This window comes from Mesoplodon densirostris, chromosome 11, assembly GCF_025265405.1.
Source record: "Mesoplodon densirostris isolate mMesDen1 chromosome 11, mMesDen1 primary haplotype, whole genome shotgun sequence".
Lineage (NCBI taxonomy): Eukaryota > Metazoa > Chordata > Mammalia > Artiodactyla > Ziphiidae > Mesoplodon > Mesoplodon densirostris.
The window spans coordinates 5001191-5025858 of NC_082671.1; the positions used below are offsets into that span (position 1 = coordinate 5001191).

Genomic DNA, 24668 nt, shown 5'->3' on the forward strand with positions numbered 1-24668 from the left:
GGCCACTGTCGTTATCTTTGTTTTATAGATAGGGAAATTAAGGCTCGGAAAGGGTGTGATATAGCTAAGTTACAAGTAAATGATGTAATCAAAACTAAAATCGAGAAGTAAAACTGGGCTTTTGACTTCTAGTCTCCTGTCTTCTTTTTCTCAATTATTATCAAAATATGTGTTCCAGATAATTTCTGGATGCCATTTGTGCACATAAATGATAACAACTGATACTGATTACATCCTAGTAATTATTTTTAGGGCAAACAGTTGAAGAAATTGGACATTTTAGCAAAGTACAAATGAGTATTAATTTCATCCAATGGAATGGGAGTGGAAATATTTATTTGGTGTTGTTAGGCAAAAAAATGTACTTTCATCTTTACACAAGAGAGAAGGGAAATAAGTAACATTACTGGAGAGAAACTATAACCCCTGAGGAAAGGAAAATCCAGCAAAAGGTGGAGTGCACTGTGATTCTGAGTAATGTCCTTTTTTAAATCTATAAAGAATAAATGGGGGGACTTCCCTGGTAGTTCGGTGGTTAAAAATCCACCTGCTAATGCAGGGGACATGGGTTTGAGCCCTGGTCTGGGAAGATCCCACATGCTGTGGAACAGCTAAGCCCGTGTGCCACAACTACTGAGACCACGTGCCACAACTACTGAGCCCGCACGCCTAGAGCCCGCAACAAGAGAAGCCACCGCCGTGAGAAGCCTGCGCACTGCAACGAAGAGTAGCCCTCACTCGCCGCAACTAGAGAAAGCCCACGTGCAGCAACGAAGACCCAACACAGCCAAAAAGAAAAAAAAAAAAAAAAAAGAATAAATGGGTTCTTGAACTTCTGGATCAAGTCATTCATTTTAAATAACCTTTCTGTTTGGCTCACTTAAAAGAATGCTTTTTGCTTTTGCTCTGTGGGACATGCAAATGGAGAGGGCTTCATGTAAAGCAGTCTTCCTTGCTGCATTCTCTGGGGCCAAATGAATCATCTGATCGGTTGCCAAGTTTTCCTTCTCATTGCCTCTCTCTCCCCAAGTAATTCTCCCTTCTCTCTGATTGTCTCTACTAAATGGGCTTCTTCGGAAATGGATCTTCATTCTCTAGCTTCAATTAAGTTAGTTCCAGATTGTGGCAGTCATTCAAGTAGAAGACAGTTGAGCCTAGAATATTAACAATTCTCTACCAATGAGGGAGGTTAGATTTCTAAGGAGTCTTCCTGGCAGTTCTAATTGATCTTTATATGCCTTTTCCCAGAAGCAATGTTTTGTTCCAGCCAGATGTGCTCTTAGGTCTCAGTGCATGTGAAAATATGGCCTCCTGTATTGACATTTGGGATTTGGACAAGGTGAATCTATTTGTCAGTTGACTTAGAGAAAATTACTTTATTAATAGCTATTGACCCAACTACCTGGCACTGCAATCGGTTCAGACACAATGAAATCTGATGACTCTTTTCCAATAGTATTTATACTGTAATCAACTGCTCCCAAGGGCTTCTTCAGAATCCATTCACTAGCTTCGAAATTCTGCTGCCTAAAAATACCAGTGAACTGGCATTTTGACTGAAAAGATTCTTGGGAGACTTACCGAAATACCATAGTAATGAAATCCCGGACTCTCTGCTGACCATTTGAATATTTGTGGTTCAGAGGTGCAGGTCTGCAGGCTGAGGCAGGTGGCGCTGGGACTTGTGGTTGGATTCCAGCCCTTTCACTCATCTGCTGTCTGACCTTGAGCAGATAGCTTCCCCTCTGAGTTTGATACCTCTGTGAAATGGGATTGTAGGTTTATTGTGAGAATTAGATGAGATGGTATGTAGAGTATTTAATGTAGTTTCTGGCACGCAGTAGTTATTTACTAAATGGGACTGTACTGCACCTGGCAATGTGACAACGTATTAATGTTTCAATATCAATAAAAATTCAAAGTTTTGAAGATTTATTTAATACAAGGAGAAATCTAGAAATGTTTAGGTTTCCAGCATAAGAAAGGCTATGAAAAAGTTTTAAAAAGGTGGTAATATCATGGTGAAATTATTAAAGTCCTGTCAGTGAAGACAAGATTAAGGTAATACATTTGTTTGTAGGCTTAAAAAAGTTGTAATGTAGGGACTTCCCCGGTGGTACAGTGGTTAAGACTCTGCGCTTTCACAGCAGGGGACACGGGTTGGATCCCTGGTCAGGGAACTAAGATCCTGCATGCCATGCGGTGTGGCTAAAAAAAAAAAAAAAGTTGTAGAGCAAAAATCTTATATGATAGCAGTCGTTGCATTTATTGAGTGCTTATATGGGCTAAATCTCATTTAATCTTCACAGTAACTTTCTGATTTAGTGCTCAATTATCCTCATTTTGTAGATGAGGTTAAGTTGTGTTAGAAACCACTCTAACCACAGACCCGTGCTTCCCTAAATGGGGAATTTGACCCTTTCATTTGGTCTGCATCAGGGGTCAGCAAACCTATCCTGTAAGGAACCAAATGCTAAATGTTTTGTACTTTGTGGGCCATACGGTCTCTGTCCCAGCTACTCAGCTTTGCTGTTCTAGGGTAAAAGCAGCTGTAGGGAATACATAAAGGAATGTGCAGTCAATGAAAGAGTGTGGCTGTTTCAGTAAGGCTTTAGCTATAGACAGTAAAATTGAATTTGATATAACTTGTGCATGTCATAAAATATTATTATTCTGATTTTTTTTTAACCTTTTAAAAATGAAAAAACCATTCTTAGCTTACGGGCAATACGGAAATAAGCAGTGGGCCGAATTTGGCCCAGAAGCTGTAGTTTGCAGACCCCTGTGCTGAGTCACAAGATAAGGATGTTTCTTCCTGGACAGTCATATTTATTCATATTATGAATATTATTATAAGAGAGAAGTGGGGTTTTTGTTAAAATAGAGCCAGTGATAATGTAATGTAGAATGCAAAGTTAAATTGATTTTCAGGGTACAACTTGAGGTTCTAAAGATAGAGTATTGTAGATGGTTTCCTTGGGCTACACTTCCCCTCCTTTCCCCATGTAATCACTCTCTTCGGCTGTTAAAGGCACTTTGATGGAAATATTGCCTGAACAAACCCACATAAACATCAGTGTGCCCATAATAGATTATTAGATATAAAATTAGACTTTAAAGGCTATTTATATGTCCATAAGCTGGAGGGAAGTAATGACTGGTGACTGGTTCTGAAATCACAAAAGTAAAGCATGGGGTATGGGAAGCTTTCCTGTTTCACTACCCTTGTCTCTGATTTACAGCTGCTGTTGTAATTACTAATTACGTTTATAATTATAAATGTATAATTACTCATACTCTTTTACTCTCAAAAATGTCTGGTTTGGAAAAGAAGGCTTTTTTGATACCCTGCCTTTGAGGCGACTTGTTAACAGTTTGTGTATATCCTGGAGTTCTGTGCCTGTGGACATCACACACATCTTTTTTTATTTTTTCCCCACTTAGAAAAATATAACCTTTATCTACTGAAAATACAGTATATACACTGTACCTTATTTTTAATAGCTATATTGTATAATTTACATACTGAAAAATACAACCATTTTAAGTATGCAATTCAATAGTTCTTAGCGTTATTTGCAGAGTTTTGCAACTATTACCAAAGTCTAATCTTAGAACATTCCCATCATACACACGCCCCCATCAAAGAAACCTGCCCATTTACAATCATTCCCTTGTCCCCTCCCCTACTCCTAGCCCAAGACAACCACTAATCTACTTTCTGCCTCTACGGATTTGCCTATTCTGGACATTCCATATAAGTGGAATTGTATGATACATGGTATTTTGTGACTGGATTCTGTGACTTAGCAAAATGTTTCTGTGGTTCATTCATGTTATTATGTGCTGCATGTATCAGTACTTCATTCCGTTTTATTGCTGAATAACATTCTCTTGTATGGCTACGCCACGTTTTGTTTATCCAGTCAGGTAGTTGATGGGCATTTGAGTTGTTTCCACTTTTTGGCTATAACGAGTAATACTGCTATATGACCACTCGTGTCCAAGTCTTTGTGAGAACATATATTCTCACTTCTCTTTTGTATATATCCAAGTAGGGTTGTTGGGTCATGTGGTGACTCTGTTTTACAGCTTGAGGAACTGTCGGACTGGTTTCCAAAATGGCTGTGGCAGTTTATGGGACCACCAACAATGTATGCGGACTCCAGTTTCTCTGCGTCCTCACCAATACTTGTTATTGTCTGTCTTTTTCATTATTGTTGTCTTAGTGGATGTGAAATAGCATCTCATTGTGGGTTTGATTTGTTTGCCTAACGATGAATAATATGAAGCTTTTTTTTTTTTAATAAATTTATTTATTGATTGCTGTGTTGGGTCTTCGTTTCTGTGTGAGGGCTTTCTCTAGTTGTGGCAAGCGGGTCACTCTTCATCGCGGTGTGCGGGCCTCTCACTGTCACGGCCTCTCTTGTTGCGGAGCGCAGGCTCAGTAGTTGTGGCTCACGGGCCCAGTTGCTCCGCGGCATGTGGGATCTTCCCAGACCAGGGCTCGAACTCATGTCCCCTGCATTGGCAGGCAGATTCTCAACCACTGTGCCACCGGGAAGCCCTGAAGCTTTTTTTAAAAATTAATTTATTTATTTTTGGTTGCATTGGGTCTTCGTGGTGGCGCAGGCTTTCTCTGGTTGCAGTGAATGGAGGCTACTCTTCCTTGCGGTGCGCGGGCTTCTCATTGCGGCAGCTTCTCCTGCTGCAGAGCTTGGGCTCTAGGCGTGCGGGCTGCAGTAGTTGTGGCAGGCGGGCTCAGTAGTTGTGGCTCGCGGGCTCTAGAGCGCAGGCTCAGTAGTTGTTGCGCACGGGCTCCACGGCATGTGGGATCTTCCCGGACCAGGGCTCGAACCTGTGTCCCCTGCATTGGCAGGCAGATTCTTAACCACTGCGTCACCAGAGAAGCCCCTGCAGTTTCTTAGTCTGCCTTAATTTGCCTTTACTGACTTTGATAATTTTGAAGAGTAGACTGTTCCTCACTGTGAGTTTGTCTGGTGTTTCCTCATGATTAAATGGAGACTATGCATTTTTGGCAAGAATCCTTGGAACTTCCCTGGCGGTCCAGTGGTTAAGACTGCACTTCCACTTGGCTGTCAAAAAAAAGAATCCCACAGACCTGATGCTGTGCCCTTCTCAGTGCGTCATATCAGGAGGAACATGATGTTGTTACCGGTACTACTTTCCCATTGTAATGAGTAATTATCTTGTGGGAAGATACTTTTTTTTTTAAAAACCTTTATTGGAGTATAATTGCTTTACAGTGGTGTTGGGAAGATATTTTGACACTATGCAAATATCCTCTTTCTCACCGTACTTTCACCTACCAGCTTCAGAATCCATTGATGGCTCTTGCCTGCAACAGTTATTACTGTGGTATTTCCTAATGGTGATTTTTGATTTCTATCATTCTTCTTATCTTTAGTCTCTGGATTTTTTTTTCTTTCTGTAAGGAAGAGCTGTCCCTTCTCCATTTCCTCGTTCCTTTATTTATTCTTTCATATCATCATGGCCTCATGGATACTCAGAGAAGTGTGGCTCCCTCACACTCACTGCCCTATTCCCGTTCTTCCATTACTTCTACCCTGTTCCCACCCAGAAGGGCATTCTCCTGCCTGACCACAGTGCTGTTATCGCACACGGGACGCTTCCCATTCCTGCTCTTTCCTGATGTGGAGCTCATGGTCTGATATCCTCAGTACACCAGTGAGAGTCTCTACTGTGTGTATGTCGTGGTCCAGAATTCAAGGGCTGTGTGTTATGTCTGGTTTCCAGAAATCTCTTAAATTTCCTCTACTTGAACCTAGAACAGTTCTCCAGCCTTTTGTGACGGGGGAGGATCTCTCTTGATATTGACGTTTTTGAAGAGTCCTGACAGTTGTCTTCCAGAATTTCCCTCCATTGGGTTTGATTCCTCCTGAATAGATTTAGGTTAAACATTGTTGGCAGGAATATTACATACATTGTGTTGTATTCTTCTCAGTACGTCACATCAGGGGATACCTGATATCAGTCTGTCATATCATAGTTGCTGTATCCCATCACTTGGTTAAGGCGATGTCTGTCAGATTTCTCCGTTGTAAAGTTACCTTTTCCTCTTTGTAATTAATGTACTCTGTGGGGAGATACTTGAGATTGTGTTGAATATCCTATTTCACTCAGTGGTTATAGCATCCATCGATGTTTCTTGCAAAAGTCGTTTATTAAATGGTGGTTATAAGATGGTCATATTCTACTTCTGTCATTGATTCTATATTTATTAGTTGACATTAGTCTGGAAGGAAGATCTTTGTTGTGACTTTTATTTGTTTATTTACTTAGAGTCAGTATGGATTCACGGATCCTGTTTTTAATAACTTTATGGTATAACTCATACAGTTCACCCATTGAAAGTATACACACTTCTTATGGTTATTAGTGTATTTACAAAGATGTGCAACCATCACCACAATCAATTTTAGGACATTTTCATCATCTCAAACAGCTACTCCATACCTTGTAGCTATTACCCCCCAACTCCCATCCCCCATCCCTAAACAATCACTAATTTACATTGTCCCTAAATTTGCCAGTTTCACAAAAACGGAATCATAATATGTGGTCTTTTGTGACTGGTTTCTTTCACTTAGCATAATGTTTTCATGGTTCTCCCATGTTTCAATACTTATTCCTTTTTATGGCTGAATGATATATTCTATTGTATAGATAATACCAGGTCCATTCATCAGCTGATGGACATTTGGGCTGTGTCTACCTTTTGGCTATTGTGAATAATGCTACCATAAAAATTGTTATACACAGAACAATGTAAACATACTTAACACTACTGAACTATACACTTAAAAATGGTTGAAATATTAAATTTTATGATGTGTTTTTTTACCACAAAAAAAAAGAAAACAAATTTAAGAAATGTCTGTATGATAGAATATTATATAGCCATTTAATGTAATATTTTTAATACTTTTATAATAATAAAAAGATGCTTATGGTATAATCTTAAGTTTAAAAGATGCAAAAGTCATAAATATTTCAAATATGTAAATGTAAATAAATTTATAGAAACATTTAGAAAGATGTTTGCTGCAGTTAGTAGTGATCATCTCAAGATGATAGAATTATGAAAAAACGTTTCTTTTTCTTTATAAATTTTAATAAGATTTATGAAATGGGTATATATTATTTTTATAATCGATGTAGAACACATATACTATTTAAGAATTCCTTTCTATTAAAGAAATAATATGCTGTAAAGAAAAAAATGTGTATAAGTTTTGGTGTGGGTATATGTCTTTTCATTTCTCTTGGCTATATGCCTAGGAGTAGAATTTCTGGGTCATATGGTAACTTTATGTTTAAACATTTTAAGAACTGCCAGACTGTTTTCCCAAGTGTCTGCACCATTTTACATTCCCACCAGCAGTAAATGAGGATTCTGATTTCTCTATAGCCTCACCAACACTTGTTATTATCTGTCTTTTATCATAGCCATCCTGGTGGGTATGAAGTGGTATCTCATTGTGTTTTTTTGTTTTAATTTATTTTTTATTTTTGGCTTCGTTGGGTCTTTGTTGCTGCACGCGGGCTTTCTCTAGTTGTGGCGAGCGGGGGCTACTCTTTGTTGCGGTGCACGGGCTTCTCATTGCGGTGGCTTCTCTTGTTGCAGAGCACGGGCTCTAGGCGTGTGGCCTTCAGTAGTTGTGGCACACGGGCTCAGTAGTTGTGTCTCTTGGGTTCTAGAGCACAGGCTCAGTAGTTGTGGTGCACGGGTTTAGTTGCTCCGTGGCATGTGGGATCTTCCCGGACCAGGGCTCGAACCTGTGTCCCCTGCCTTGGCAGGCGGATTCTTAACCACTGTGCTACCAGGGAAGCCCCGTCTCATTGTGGTTTTGATTTACATTTCTTGATGACTCATGTTGTTAGGAATCTTTTCATGTGCTTATTGGCCATTTGTGTATCTACTTTGGAGAAACGTCTGTTCAGATCCTTTGCACATTTTAAAAATTAGGTTGTCTTTTGGTTGTTGAGTTGTAAGAGTTCTTTATATATTCTGAATCCTAGACCCTTATCAGATATATGATTTGCAAATATTCTCTCCCATTTTGTGGGTTGTCTTTCACCTTCTTGATAATGTCCTTTGATGACCAGAGTTTTTACTTTTGATGAAGTCCAATTTAACTGTCTTTTGTTACACATGCTTTTGGTGTCATCTAAGAATCAATTTTCAAATTCAGTGTCATGAAGATTTTTTTTAAATTAATTAATTAATTAATTTTTGGCTGCATTGGGTCTTCGTTGCTGCATGCGGGCTTTCTCTAGTTGAGACGAGCGGGAGCTACTCTTTGTTGTGGTGCGTGGGCTTCTCATTGCAGTGGCTTCTCTTTGTTGCATTGCCCGGGCTCTAGGCGCATGGACTCAGTAGTTGTGGCTCACGGGCTCTAGAGCGCAGGCTCAGTAGTTGTGGCGTACGGGCTTAGTTTCTCTGTGGCATGTGGCTTCCCGGACCAGGGCTCAAACCCGTGTCTCCTGCATCAGCAGGCAGATTCTTAACCACTGCGCCACCAGGGAAGTCCCATGAAGATTTACTCTTATGTTTTTTTCTAAGTTTTATAGTTGTAGCTCTTACATTTTGGTCTTTGATCCATTTTGAGATTGGTGCCCATAAACAAAGTTGGGTAGGTCGAGCACATTCTCAGAAAATTCTCTGTGTGTTATCTGCAGTTGAGCCTTGTGGGTATCTTCAGTTTAGATTGTGGCTAATCAGTAACTGGAGAGTAGTCCAGGAGAATGGTGTTCTGTGGGCATTCCCATGGGCCACACTTGTGTGATTGATCTGTATTCCTCAAAGATATGTGTTTAAGGTTTTTTCTGTACCAATTAAATAGGAAATTTTCCGTAAGAAAAATGGGAGGAAAAACAGTAATTTCATTTCTTTTACTCTATAGGACTTCTTTTTGTTTTGTGTGGATTTACTAACCAGGCTTGTTTAGGCTTGCCATTCAACAACTTAGTTTCAAATGAAGGAAAGAGACTATTAGAGGGAAAAATGCAAGTTTAGTAAGATCATATTCCAGTCTGACTAGAAATGCTAGTTCAGATTTATTATAAGTACATAAAATATCTTTATTATTTCTGCTAAGTTATAATTTAAAACTAGAGCACAGAGAAAGTGTAACTTTTGATGTAGAGGAGGTATCTAAGTGCTGCAGTTATATAGCATCTTTTTAGTGCCTCTTCTGTTCAGTCAGATGCTTTGATTATACCACCCTGTTTATGTAAACTGTTCATCTTGCCCAGGCTTGATAAAAGGAATTAGTGGTGTCAGGATAAGGCATTAAAGACACACCTGTTTTCTTCACTGTTAGAGGTCTTAAGAGAAATGTTTGAGGACTTCAGTTGTGTTTCAGATTTTAGCATTATTGAAGAGGTTTTAGCATTTTATGGGGGGATAGAATGATTTTTTTTTCCATGCTAGAGGGTCTCACAGTTCTGGTTTAGTGAAGAGGGCCAAGTGAGTTGGAGGAAAAGCAGATTCATAGCAGTAGCTGTTGAAAATACTAATCCATTACAGTGAGTTTACTATTTGTCTTAGTTATTTTATGTAGGACTTTTTCAAGTGTATACTAATGTTCACTGGATACTAATAATCTATCACTGTATACATAAAGCTTGGTTTAAAAATATGTGAATGAGAATTAAAAACAGTAAGTAAATCAGGAGCATATCTAGATAGGGGCCCACAAAGTCGAGGCGAAATGTATAACATATCTGATATTTTTGTCTATTTGTCATTCTTTTAAGCTAGGGAGAAAAACGAGAAGATTTATTTAACACTCAATGTTGTTGTTGCTATTCTTTTTTTTAAAATTTATTATTTATTTTACTTTTGGCTACATTGGGTCTTTGTTGCTGCACATGAGCTTTTCTCTAGTTGTGGCAAGCGGGGGCTGCTCTTCGTTGCAGTGCGTGGGCTTCTCATTGCAGTGGCTTCTCTTGTTGCGGAGCATGGGCTGTAGGCACGCAGGCTTCAGTAGTTGTGGCACGCGGGCTCAGTAGTTGTGGCTCATGGGCTCTAGAGCGCAGCCTCAGTAGTTGTGGCACATGGGCTTAGTTGCTCTGTGAGATGTGGGATCTTCCCAGACCAGGGCTCAAACCCATGTCCCCTGCATTGGCAGGCAGATTCTTAACCACTGCGCCACCAGGGAAGCCCATGTTGTTGTTATTCTAAAACGTAAAGGTTATAAAGGAATTAATAGAGGGGATTGTCAGAGAATCAGAATGCACCTCCACATCTATATCTAAGGTGTTATTAAATCTGCTTACACGTTAGTAGTCAGGAAGAGCCTTGGACATCGTATACAAATTCCAGGTTGCAGTGCATTATTAAAATGCATAAAACCTCTAAAATGTAGGAATGGGGTGGTTAACCGTTAAACCAAAGTGCTTTGGTGTGTTTACCCCAAATGCAGGAAAGCCATTCTTCCCTTTGTAGCCATGGAATTTGTCTTTTTTTCTTTTTGTTTTTTCATTACGCAGGCCTCTCACTGTTGTGGCCTCTCCCGTTGTGGAGCACAGGCTCCGGACGCGCAGGCTCAGCAACCATGGCTCACGGGCCCAGCCGCTCCGCAGCATGTGGGATCTTCCCGGACCGGGGCACGAACCCGTGTCACCTGCATTGGCAGGCGGACTCTCAACCACTGTGCCACCAGGGAAGTCCGAATTTGTCTTATTAAATAAGATTTTGTATTTATAGTTTTTTTCTGGCAGTCAACCCCTAGTAAATATTTATAGTACAAATAATTGAGAACCACTTCTGCCTTGTTTTATACTTTACTCTTTCTAAGAATGAAGAGTCACAAAATCTTAAATTAGGAAATTGTCAGAAATAGAAAAGACTTTAGAGAGAGCTTAAAGACATTCAGAAGGGTTTGGTTTATCGGTTGAAGACAGTCATTTGATTCCATTTTTGTGGACTTCCGTCAGTCAAGCAAATCTGTCTCCTGACGGTGTTAAATCTTGTCTGTTCATCCGTACTTGCAGTCTACTGTGATGACTGGCATAGAGTTTTGTATTGTTTTGTTTTGTTTTTGGCTGGGCCACGCAGCTTGCGGGATCTTAGTTCCCCAATCAGGGATCGAACCCGGGCCCCCCCCCATCAGTGGAAGTGTGGAGTCCTAACCACTGGACCACCAGGGAATTCCATGGCATAGTGTTTTATTAATTCTTTTATTGAAGAGGAAGTTACATGACTTGCTAGATCTAAAGGAAGTCAGTGGCCTTAGTAAGATGCTATATACTATCTAACTTTCTGTCTCCTAGAGCTAGCTTCAAAGAAGTAGAATATATTTGATTTTTAGGTGTAATTTAGACTTTGCAAAAGGACCAGGATTAGTGTCTGTTTCTGCTGTTTCTGCATGGCTCTCCAGGTCTGTTTCTTTATCTACAAAGTGTGAAAAATAATAGTACCTAATTCATAGGACTGTTTTGAGGAATAAATAAAATAATACATTAAAAATACTTAGCACTGGGACTTCCCTGGTGGCGCAGTGGATAAGAATCCACCTGCCAATGCAGGGGACATGGGTCCGATCCCTGGTCTGGGAAGATCCCACATGCCACGGAGCATCTAAGCCCGTGTGTCACAACTACTGAAGCCCGTGTGCCTAGAGCCCGTGCTCTGCAACAAGAGAAGCCACTGCAATGAGAAGCCTGCGCACTACAATGAAGAGTAGCCCTGCTCGCCGCAGCTAGAGCAAGCCCGCGCACAGCAACAAAGACCCAACGCAGCCAAAAATAAATAGATTTATTTATTTAAAAAAAAAACATATACTGAGTACTCATTATATTCCAGACACAGTGCTAAGTATTTTTTTTTTAATCAGTGATAATTCTGTCTTACCTTTGGTCAAGCCATATAACCTCCCTGGACTAACTGCTAGTCCTTATCTATGAAATGAAAGATTGAGGCTAGATAGTGCTGAATTCCCTTCAGCATTATTTCTGAAAATGCAAGACTTTAATGTAGTCCCTATTTAACTACACTTTATTAAGTAATTAATAAATATGAAAAATTGTTTCAACTCACTATATTAAGTAATAATAAACATGAAAAATTATTTAGAAATTGTTTAAAGTCATCAAAACCATAAATTAAATCAAGAGGCCAATTTACCTATCAAATTAGCAAATGTTTTTAACTTTTAATATTCCTTTTTTATTGAAGTATAGTTGATTTACAATATTATATTAGTTATTACAAGATAATGGCTATAATTCCCTGTGCTATACAATATATCCTTGTTGCTTATATCTTTTTAAAATATTTTAATTTAATTTAATTAATTTATTTATACAGCAGGTTCTTATTAGTCATCAGTTTTATACACATCAGTGTATACATGTCAATACCAATCGCCCAATTCAGCACACCACCATCCCCACCCCCCTGCCGCTTTCCCTTCTTGGTGTCCATACGTTTGTTCTCTACATCTGTGTCTCAGCTTCTGCCCTGCAAATCGGTTCATCTGTACCATTTTTCTAGGTTCCACATATATGCGTTAATATATGATATTTGTTTTTCTCTTTCTGACTTCACTCTGTATGACAGTCTCTAGATCCATTCACGTCTCAACAAATGACTCAATTTTATGGCTAATATTCCACTGTATATATGTACCACAACTTCTTTATCCATTCGTCTGTCGATGGGCATTTAGGTTGCTTCCATGACCTGGCTATTGTAAATAGTGCTGCAGTGAACATTGGGGTGCATGTGTCTTTTTGAATTATGGTTTTCTCTGGGTATATACCCAGTAGTGGGATTGCTGGGTCATATGGTAATTCTATTTTTAGTTTTTTAAGGAACCTCCATATTGTTCTCCATAGTGGCTATATCAATTTACATTCCCACCAACAGTGCAAGAGTGTTCCCTTTTCTCCACACCCTCTCCAGCATTTGTTGTTTGTAGATTATTCATTTATTATTATTATTTTTTGGTCACATTGGGTCTTCATTGCTGCACACGGGCTTTCTCTAGTTGCAGCGAGCGGGGGCTTCTCTTCCTTGCAGCGCACGGGCTTCTCATTGTGGTGGCTTCTCTTGGTGCAGAGCATGGTTCTAGGCATGCGGGCCTCAGTAGTTGTGGCACGTGGGCTCAGTAGTTGTGGCTCGCGGGCTCTAGAGTTCAGGCTCAGTAGTTGTGGTGCATGGGCTTCGTTGCTCCGCGGCATGTGGGTTCTTCCTGGACCAGGGCTCGAACCCGTGCCCCCTGCATTGGCAGGTGGATTCTTAACCACTGTGCCACCAGGGAGGTCCCCAGTATATGTTTTTAAAGAGAAAAAAAAAAATCCCCGCACGCATGGGGGTCTGTGCTCTGCCTTTTTCTTGTCCTTTGGGTACTTCAGTCTCCTCAGGTCCTCTGTGGACTGTGTGTGGCATTAAGTATGGCACGTCCTCCTGCAGTCAGTGTGGGCAGCATCTGGAAACCCGTGCTTTCCCTAAGGTAGAATTAATCGGTTCCAAATAGCCCAAAGGACTAGATACATGGAAAAGATGAGATTGACATGGTTTTAAAAGGATTTTCTCTTTACATGCTTTTTTTTCATGTTTTTTTTTTTTAACAGTGCCTTTGAGGATGAGGCCATGAAGCTCCGGCAGCTGAAACTGGATAATCAGGTGAGCAGAGTCTCCTCTCTTGAAAGACGTGGACAGCTATACTGACCATGAAGCTGATGGTCTGGACTTTGGGGTCTGGCAAGACCCACATGCCTTGAGGACATCAGCATTAAAACTGGCCTTGGATTTACAATCACTGAAAATTCCTTGGCAGCTGTCATAAGAATTAGGAAAATGTTAACATTGTATTTCTGTGCAGTTAATTTGATCCTGCTGCCTTAAACACCTCTCTGCACTGTAATTTCATGTAACTACAAGGTCTTTTTCTTATCTTAAAATGCAAATCTGAAAATGGTACTGTGCTGCTTAAAAGCCTCTGTTGTCTACAGAATACTTTTCTTCATAGCACTGGTCCCACTTTTCACTTATGCATTATATTATCTATTTTTTGCACTGATTTGACTTATGTTCATCTCCTCCATTAGACTAAGCTCCATGAGAACAGGAACTGAGTTTGTTAATGATGACCATTATATCAGAAGTTTCTGGCCTAGGGCTGGGCCCATAGTAATCCTTCATTAAATGTTTGAATGAAGGAAGGAATAAATGAACAGTTTTGTATTGTTACATGATGTGATCATAATGATTACTCAGTTTAGAACCTATACCCAACATATATTACTTCCATATGAATGTTTTCTAATTCAGGAAATTCTGTAGGTCCAGGCTGTGATGTAGGATCATTAACAATCAGTGTCTAGAGTGGTAGGTGACTAAAAATACCTCTGAAGTTTTGTCTTGCTTTTTTATGTTGCTGTTGGACCTCGTAACAGGACTTGGAATGTAGTAAGTTACTTTAAAGGTGGAATCACTACAAACTAGTTACGAGGTCTCCACGGGGACGCGCCTGGGACCATCTGGCCTCCAGGGCCCCTCCCAAGCCCTTGGTGTCCATGGTGCCTCCGTGGGGCCTGTCACCAAGTCCACCACCTCTCAGGCCACCACCTGGGAGGCCTTCTCATGTGCACCTGGAACAGAGCGTGGCCCAGTGGTCTTCAGAGACCCTCCGCTGCAAGGTGTTGGCAGTCGCCTTGGTGGTCAGCACCACTCATGCTGCTCTGCCCACTGCCCTCCTCCCTGGCTGGGCTCGGCCTCCCGGGCCTGGATCATGGCCTCAGCCTCACTGCCTCTGGAGGAGGCCCAGTGGTGGTGCACACTGTTTGCCCTGCCCACCTCCAGGTGTCCTGGCCCAGGGAGCCCGGCAGTAGCAGCTTCACGGACAGGCAGGCTTCCTCACAACCACTGCTGGCGTCCTTTAAGGAGACTGGGGCACATTTTAAGCAAATCTGGTGTTGCATAGCAGGGTAGGAAACGGCCACAAACGTCTCAGCAGTTGCAGGAGGCTGCCTGCATCTCCCTGCGCAGGGCATGTGGCCTGTAAGCAGAGGAACCAGCTCGGGTTGTGCACCTGATTCCCTAAAACTGCTGAGCCTGTGAAATAAACAATTCTTTCTAGTACTGAAAAAACAAATAAACACAGGAAAGAAATGAATCTGGGATCAGGAGGGAAATCCTGATTAGATACAGATTTATCAGCCCCCCTGCCCCGCCCCTGCCCAAGAGCAGAATACTTGTGATGAGCCCTTTATCTTTTACATTCCATTGCATAGCAGACTGTATTTAGGGAGACATACCACAAGATTTTAGATTTTTGTTTAGATCTTTGATTTATTTTTGTAAGGCTCAGGGGTACATCCCTTGCTAACATGAAATGAAATCTATGGTCATCTACCAAGTAATGAAATAAGACATAAGATTTAAATGTGTGTAGTTTTTGAGTTTTGTATATAGGTATATTTTCTGGATTTTTAAAAAAGAGGGCCCAACTATTTTGTAATTTTTATTCTTTTCAGTGAGAATGCTACATGTGGTGTGGTATGTGTGTGGTATTTTGGGATTTGGGGACTTTGTAAGCCTTTTTGTAGTACAAACATTTTTAAACTGTGGTTTTACATAGGTCATAAAAGCATATGAAGGACTTTCCTGGCGGTCCAGTGGTTAGGACTCAGTGCTTCCACTGCAGGGGCACAGGTTCTACCCCTGGTTGGGGAACTAGGATCCCGCCTGCCGCATGGCCAAAAAAATAAAAAAATAATAAAGTAATAAGAATTCAAATAATACAAAAAAGATACTTGGTCTTTCTCCCTCTACTTGGCTAGTTCTTTACCAGAGATAGTCAGTGAATATAAAGACATAAAATTTTATGGGAATTTTTAAAGATTTAAAGCCATCTCTTTGGACCTGATGTATACATTTTGTTGCTAAATAGTGTATGAGAATACTGTGCGAGCCCTGAAATGCTGCCATGAACAGAAGAGCAGGGGGTCAGGGACTTCACCGTCAGATGGCCTGGAGCAGGAAAGGCAGCGCCACATACTGAATACAACACTGGGCCCAGAAGCAGACTTCGGTTCCTGTTCTAGCTGTGCCTTTAATTGGCTGTGTGATTTTAAGTAAGGTCCTCAAACTCTGTGAACCCCAGTTATTTCGTGTGTGGAGCGAGGTCAGACTGGGCAAAATAACAGGTTGTTGGGGGGGATCTTAGAGCGTGGGAGTCTGGGCTGGGATGGATGGCGGTGCCTTGAGCACGGCTCGGATGCTCTCACTCTGGCCTCCAGGGGGGCAGCCTCTTGGTGGGAGGCTCACAGTCCAGGGCATGCCAGTCCCCCCCCTCCCCACCTCTGAGGGGTAGCGGGGCATTCCCATCCGTGACAGTGAGTGTCAGTGGAGTTGGGAGGGCCTGGGGACCCTCCCTCTCTCCACCCCGCCTGCGGTGTGGGAATTCTGCTGTGGGAATGTCCCTGTGGGTGAGAGTTACTGGTCTGAGCTTGAGAAGTAGTTCGCTGAGAGCAACCAGACTTCATCAGTCTCGTGAGGATTGGTTCATACTAACCAGTATCATAAGCAGTGAATCTAAGTCGGGACTAATGTATTAATTGCTAGTGAACCATATACCAGAATCATCAGGTCATCAGTTTCCCATTAGAGGAGTCTGTCTGGTGAGTTCGAAATCAGAGCAAGTGGAGTTTGTAAAATGAGCTTTATTGTAAATATCATTGTGTGATGGTGTAATTAATTCACCTCTACTAAAGGGATATACCTGCCCAAGGAATGAGATACATGATAGCTGGCCAGGACACTCCCTGCCTTGGATCATTCCTAGTAGACACACAAGGTGCATCCTGCTCTTCAGTTCTACTTACCTTATTTCCACAGAGACCATTTCCCTTCTCTCAGTGCATTCTTTTATCATCCACTACAGTGTTATTGATTTGATTAAATTCACTTCCTTCACATCTGTCCTGTTTTTCTGATAGTTCATCTTAGAATTGAATGTTTAAAAATCCTAGACTTTCAGATAATTTACACATGGCTGTTTTTGTCCTATACAGATTTTTTTTTTTTTTTTTTTTTTTTTTGCAGTACGCGGGCCTCTCACTGTTGTGGCCTCTCCCATTGTGGAGCACGGGCTCCGGACGCGCAGGCTCAGTGGTCATGGCTCACGGGCCCAGCCGCTCTGCGGCATGTGGGATCTTCCCAGACCGGGGCACGAACCCGTGTCCCCTGCATCGGCAGGCAGACTCTCAACCACTGCGCCACCAGGGAAGCCCCTTATACAGATTTTTGAACAGCTTTATTGAAATGTAATTCACATATTATTAATGCTCAGTTACAGTGTACAAATGATTTTTAAATCTTGTGTAAGTGGGATCATACAATATACAGTCTTTTGTGCCTGGCTTCTTTGGCTTAGCAAAGGGCTCACCCATGTTGTAGCATGTATCAGGAATTCATTCCTTTTTACTATTGAATACATTCTGTTTTGTGGACAGACCATGTTTCTCCATTCATCAGTTGATGGACATTTGGGATGTTTCCACATTACAAATAATGCTTCTCTGAGCACCTGTGTACAAGTTTTTGTGTGGACGTGTTTTCATTTCTCTTGGGTGATCTACCCAAGTATAGGTATACCAAGATATACCTAATATGCCTTGGGTAATAGGAGTGGCTTTGCAGGTCATATGGTAACTCTGTGTTGAACATTTCAAGGGACTGCCAGACTGTTTTCCACAGCCACTGACCATTTTACACTCCCACCAGCAGTGTATAAGGCTTCCAGTTTCCCCACTTTCCTGCCAGTACTTATTATTGTCTGTCTTTGATTAGAGCCATTTTAGTGAGTCTGAAGTAGAGTCTCATTATAGTCTTGATTTGCATTTCCCTAATGACTAGTGATGTTGAGCATTTTTAGTGGCCATCTGTATGTTCTCTTTGGAGAAATGTCCATCCAAATCCTTTGCCCGTTTTTAAACTGGGTTACTTTCTTTTCGGTTTTGAGTTGTAAGAGTTCTTTATATAGTGTAGACCCAAGTTCTTTATCAGAAATATTATTGGTAAATGTTTTCTCCAATTCTGTGGGTTGTCTTTTTACTTTTTTGATGGTATCATCTTCAACCCAAAAGTTTATCTATTTTTTCTTTTGTCTCTTGCACTTGGAGTGTCATCTAAGAAACCATTGCCTAAACGAGGTTACAAAGACTTACCCCTGTGTTTCTTTCTAGGAGTTTTACACTTTCCGTGATCTGTTTTGAGTTACTCTTTTCGTATGGTATGAGGCAGGGTCCTAAATCACTGTTGTGCATGTGGATATCCAGTTGTCCCACCACCGTTTATTCCCACTGAGTATATTTTGCTTTTATTTTTGCTGCTGTCATTAGATACTCATATTTTCGGGGTATGTGACACCTTAGCTAGCTCCAGAATGTAAAGATTTTCAGATTCTTTTAGGGATGTGACTCAGACAGGAATGCACGTTAGGTGGAGAACGTTTATGCCATCTGGCGGTCATTGGATTAAAGTATAGCACAGTCCCTTTGGGCTGGGTCCCCATCTATGGATACGCACCCTTCGAAGGGAGGCAGACATCAGTGCGTCGAATCGGGACTTGAAGAAGTCTGATTCAGGGAGTCCTGGCGGTCCAGGGGTTAGGACTCGGCGCTTCCACTGCAGGGGCCCGGGTTCCACCCCTGGTCAGGGAACTAGGATCCCCAGAGCCGTCTGGTGTGGCGAAAAAAAAAAGTCCGATTTTAAACTTTTAGTTTCATCCTCCCATGATCTCTCTTTGTGGGCCAGGAAGGTTGATTATTTTTAGCCAAACTGATAGACCTCTGGCAACCATTGTGATCTTGGTGGTTGTACCTGCGGTTACGCAGTCCGTTCCAAGAATGTCATAAAGTAACCAACCCATTATCTCTGGGAGTCCTTAGAAAATTGAGAATCAGTGGAGTCTCAAGCTATCATTAATTTGAGGCTTGCATGGGATTTATTATTTTATTGGATAGAGTCCTTTGATGGCCCCCCCCCCCCGAATATAATCTCCTTTATTTCCTCATTTATTTTGGTATTACCATTCAATATTTTGCTTCCGGGAATGATAGGGCCTACCACCAGATTCTGGAGAAGATGGATTCTTTGAGTTATTGCTCAGTTTCCAGGGAGCTGGGAAATTTAAAGGTTTAGTTTATGCGACACTTAAAAGTCCTGAAGTCAACATTTTTAATTGTATTTAGGCATCAAACAGTCACCTTTGGCTCTTTTCCCGACTGCCCTGACCTTCCCCTTACAAAGGTAAGGAGTCCTTTGTTTACATAGCCACATCTAAAGCACTCTTAGCTTTTAAGGGAAGGTAAAGCATAAATAAGTTGACACCATTACATTGAAACTCAACCACATCTCTTCTCCTCCGTCCAAATTATGAGAGGGTGATTAGAATGCTAAGTTAGGTGATTTTTAAAGTTTTTACCAGGATGGCAGTTTGCCCATTTGTGGGTATTTTGTGGGGTTTTTTCTTATTTACAAACTTGGACACTAGGAGGGTATATTCAGTGCAATAATGTAGCAGCTGTGTCCCTGAGGTTCACAGTTTGAATCTAGAGTTGTTTTTTCTTAAGTTGTTGATCTGAGTGGGTGTGACTAGCGTTGACATGGATAGAGAAGGGCTTCTTCACCAGACACGTTAATAGGATCACTGTGGCCACAGATCTAGTCTACCCTTTGCAGGTCTCAGAACTTGGCTTTGTCAGTGAGCCCAGATGTAACGTGACATCTAGCTCTTTGGTTCCCCTTTTCTAGACCAGAGGCAGCATTGTGCTCTGGAACAGATGCACACCAGTCAAACTTACAACACTCAGTCATGAAGCCAGATGCCAGTTTATTCATTTACAGTGAGAACTCTGTACTCTTGCAGTGTGCATTCATTGCTACTGTTTCTGATGCTGTCTTCTTGGGAAGAACAAGAAGTTAGACTGAAAATGAGAAGGCTGATTGGTAAGCAAGGAGTCAGGAAAGAGAAGGAGATAGTCCTGAGGGCTCGTTCAACAAGACCATGAAGAAGCCTTGGATAGTTTCCTGTCCTCAGAGAGAGGGAGCTTTCCCAGTAGATAGGGTGCGCTTGTCTGCCAGGGTCAGTATCTCTCTTTCTTGGACAGGATGGACATACTCTGTCAAATTCTTGCTCTTTGGCTGCTTTTTTCTAGACCACAAGCAGAATGCTCCTTTTCTGTACAACAGTTTTTTCTTTACATATGTTAATAAAATGGATTCGCTGTAGCCCGTGTTCTTGTTTCATCAGTTGTTTCACAGTTGTTTTATTTTATTTTTTATTTTTTTGGCCATACCACGCGGCATACAGGATCTTAGTTCCTGGACCAGGGATCAAACCTGTGCCCCTGCAGTGGGAGAGCGGAGTGTTAACCACTGGACCGCTAGGGAAGTCCCAGTTGTTTCACAGTTATGAGACTATTTGAGACTAAATAGCTGTGGCCACATGGATAATATGCAACAGTTTCTCATGTCTTTATACTTCATGTTTACCATCTCTTTCAGGCAGTTAGTTTACTTCTTATCCATTATACAGTCTTCTTAGTTGCTAGAAGAATCTTATCAGCAAGTTCCAGGGGGAGAACCTCATTATAACCTCCTGTGTATTTAGTGTTCCTGGGACATTAAGGTCCACCTGTGCGTATTAATTCATGGATCTCAAAATAACCTCAAAAACCCCAATTATTCTTTCCCAACTTGCTCTAAGCTCTCTTTTCATTCTTGACAGTATAGTCCCTTTGGCATAATATTTTAGCACCCCTAGTCTTTTTCCTTATGCACAAGTTTGGGTAAAAAAGAATAAGTATATTTCTTCTGTCTTCTGAATTTATCTGCAAGCTTTCATCAGGCCAGTTCTGGGAAAAAATGGTTCTTTTCCTACTAATAGTCTCACCCGTTAGATTAACTCTTCTTCCTAGTGGCACTTTTTAAAAGCAATGTCAATGAAAAAAGTAAACAGTTGGCTTTTTGCCTGAGAAACAGTAAAGTAGGTTATATATCTTTGCTTTTAAATCATGGCTTAATTTTTTAGCTTGGGGCTTGACACTCGCCTGTTCTGAGACGTCTCAGATCCATAGTAATTTCTATGTATTATAAGCTCTTATTTGCCAAGGCTTAAAAATAGTATATATGCTGGTACCTTCCTTTTCACCTCACTGGATTTTTTTCTGATCGTCTCTCATGCTTTTTTCCTGACTTTTCCTGCTACCCTACTCTTCTTGCTTGCTTTTATCCATAGAGTTGATTGTTTTTTAATTGGAATTTTCCAACTGCCATTTTTTTCCCATCTTATCCTTGGCGCTAATTTGTTGGATTACTAATTATGTAAAAATGAGCAAGAACGTAAAACTTACTGCTTTTTAGCTGATTAAAACATGAAAATAGGGCTTCCCTGGTGGTGCAGTGGTTGAGAGTCCGCCTGCTGGCGCAGGGGACATGGGTTCGTGCCCCGGTCCGGGAAGATCCCACCTGCCGCGGTGCGGCTGGGCCCGTGAGCCATGGCCGCTGGGCCTGTGCGTCTGGAGCCTGTGCTCCGCAACGGGAGAGGCCACAGCAGTGAGAGGCCTGCGTACCGCAAAAAAAAAAAAAACAAAAAACATGAAAATAGTTTGGGTTTAGAGGATAATAAGTTTTTTTTAATTTTTAATTTTATATTGGAGTATAGTTGATTAATAATGTGTTAGTTTAAGGTGTACAGCAAAATGATTAAGTTATACATATACATGTGTCTATTCTTTTTCAAATTCTTTTCCCATTTAGGTTATAACAGAATATTGAGCAGAGTTCCCTGTGCTATACAGTAGGTCCTTGTTGGTTATCTGTTTTAAATATGAGGCGTGTGTACATGTCAATCCCAAACTCCCGTTCTATCCTTCCGTACATGTCAATCCCAAACTCCCGTTCTATCCTTCCCCCCGACCCCAGTCCTTCCCCTTTGGTAACCACAAGTTCATTCTCTGTGAGTCTATTTCTGTTTTGTAAATAAGTTCATTTGTATCATTTTTTTTAGATTCCACATACAAGCGATATCATATGATACTTGTCTTGCTCTGACTTCACTTAGTATGATAATCTCTAGGTCCATCCATGTTGCTGTAAATGGCATTATTTCATTCTTTTTTATGGCTGAGTAATATTCCACTGTATATATGTACCACATCTTCTTTATCCATTTACCTGTCGATGGACATGTAAGTTGCTTCCATGTCTTAGCTATTGTAAACAGCACGGCAATGAACATTGGGGTGCATGTATTCTTTCGAGCCACATTTTTCTCCAAATATATGCCCAGGAGTGGGATTGCAGGATCATATGGTAGCTCTATTTTTAATTTTTTAAGGAACCTCCATACTGTTCTCCATAGTGGCTGCACCAATTTACATTCCCATCAACAGTGCAGGAGGGTCCCCTTTTCTCCACACCCGGTGCATAACAAGTTTTATCTTTTTCTTCCAGTTACAAAAGTAAGAAAATTTAGAAAACTAGGAAAAGGAAAAATAATCATCCATATTCTACCACCCAGAGAAATCACCATTACCGTGTTCCTTCATCTTTTCTCCTGTTCATATGTGTTCATATATTTTACACTTGATTGTGCTTTGATCATAATATGTTAATTACTATATCTTCTTAATATACTTAGATCATGGTCTCAGCTTTGCTAGAAATACATTTGTATAATTTTAGATAGATCTTTTATAGGCATTTAGTAAATATTTATTAAATGAAGTGAATGAATCCTTACCTCTCTCTGTGTCTCAATTTTCCCATTTCTTAAGTGGGAAAATTTAATTTACAAGATCCTTAATTTGTAAGGATCCATGAAAGACTGTATATGCTGAAGTAGCTGGATCTCATCATCACTCCCCTGGCTGCGCTATCACAATTCTCCCCAGAGAGCGCTGCTGGAGAAGAAGCAGAGGAAGAAGCGCCTGGAGCCGCTCATGGCGCAGCCGAACCCAGAAGCCCGGCCACGTCGGTCAAAGCCGAGGGGAAGTGAGGAGCGCGCTCCGCTGGTGGAGCCTCAGGCCCCGCACAGCGGTGTCATCCTGCACGGTGTGTGTACTCAGGCAGCATCTCTGCCTGCTGCTGCGCGGTTTGCACAAACCTGGGGGAGGCAGGAGGATTCTCAGGTGGACCAAAAGGACAATATTAGCATCATTACCAGGTACCTTCGTTTATCTTTATAATCCCATTCAGGGCCTTTGAGTTGGAATAAAAGCAGTGGTCTCGTCAGTGGAGGATACCTTAAAGTTCACAGCCGTCCTGGAACCGTTGTTTTAGATGCAAAATGAAAGTGTCCAGGACTGCCCACTTGAGGAGCTTCCAGGCTTGATTGTTGCCTCCTGGCAGAGTTAACCGTGAAGCCAGGAGCAGGTAGAGAGCACCCATTCTTCCAGTAGCCGGACTCAGAGGGACATCTGAGTCAGCGACGGGATAAAGGAAGAACAGGGTTAAACAACTCCAAAGCTAGCCCCCTCGGCTCCTGGTTTGGACGAGATCTGGATGGACTTCGGAGGACCTACTTGGCTTTCAGTCTCATTCTTAAGTTTCTAAAGCACAACATCAGGTACATTTACTTTAGTGGCAGTCAGGGCGTGTTGATAAAATAAACACCAGATAATAAAATGGATCCCTCTGTTATTAACAAATGTTAAAGAAGAAGTGAACCGGTTTGGTGGTTCTTAATTCAGATCACGTACACCAAGACCATCCAGCCAAGTGGTGGATAATGCTTCCTTCTTTGTTCTTTTTGTTGGGCCCCTAGGCATTGATGGTCCCGCTGCCTTCCTGAAGCCAGATGCTCAAGACGTGGAAACCAGACTTCACGTTCTCTCAGTAGGATCTTCTGCCACGGAGGAGGATACTGAAGGAAGTGCTGATGCAGATAGCACTTGGGACCCTGCTTCCAAGCCAGATCTTCAGGAGATTCTCCAGAAACATGGTGAGGATTGGTAACAGTTTTGAGGCAGTGAGTTAGTTAAATAAAATATAAAATGGAATTCCCTGGCGGTCCAGTGGTTAGGACTCTGTGCTTTCACTGCCAAGGGCCCAGGTTTGATCCCTGGTCGGGGAGCTAAGATCCCACAAGCTGCGTGATGCAGCCAAAATACATATATAAATATGTGTGTGTGTGTGTGTGTGTATAATATCAGCAGCATTAGCTACTATTACGGCTGTTTCCTTCCTTTTGACATTTATTTTGGTCATCCCCACCCTGTTCCTTTGACTGAGTTGCCCCTCAGCACCCTACCCTGCCTCTGTTTCATGGTTTATATTCCTCTAGTGATAAGGGGAGAGATAAATAGACAGCTTAGTGGAAACACAAATTGGATCAAAATATCCTTAAACTAATAATACTTTTTCCATTAGAGCTTGGTTTCTGCCAGTGGGAGTTATTCTCATAAATATTCATGTACGTTTCAGAGGTCCTTTGTAGTCTTCTCCTTTTTAGAAAACTAATTTTATAGTGAGAAGGAATTAAGCATCCCCTTTTCAGATGAGAAGACTGACAACCAGTAATGACTGGATATTTGCTGGGTACCTGCTTTGTCATAGGCATTGCTGGGTACTGGGATATGTGAGTCAGGAGGTTCTACCACAGACT

The 24668-nt window shown here is 41.4% G+C and overlaps 1 protein-coding gene across 6 annotated transcripts in view; it reads left to right on the forward strand.

Moving 5' to 3' along the window:
• TULP3 (TUB like protein 3) overlaps positions 1-24668 on the forward strand; it is a 42831-nt gene that overhangs the window by 4182 nt on the left and 13981 nt on the right. For 2 of the 6 annotated variants that reach the window (XM_060112463.1, XM_060112458.1), the window contains 3 exons: positions 13627-13678; positions 22957-23116; positions 23829-24005. In XM_060112463.1, the coding sequence (XP_059968446.1) occupies positions 13627-13678; positions 22957-23116; positions 23829-24005 (389 nt within the window). Of the gene's footprint in view, positions 1-13626; positions 13679-15950; positions 16132-21820; positions 21861-22839; positions 23117-23828; positions 24006-24668 lie in introns of those variants that run through there. The other 4 variants (XM_060112462.1, XM_060112459.1, XM_060112460.1 and 1 more) reach the window with 4 other exon arrangements.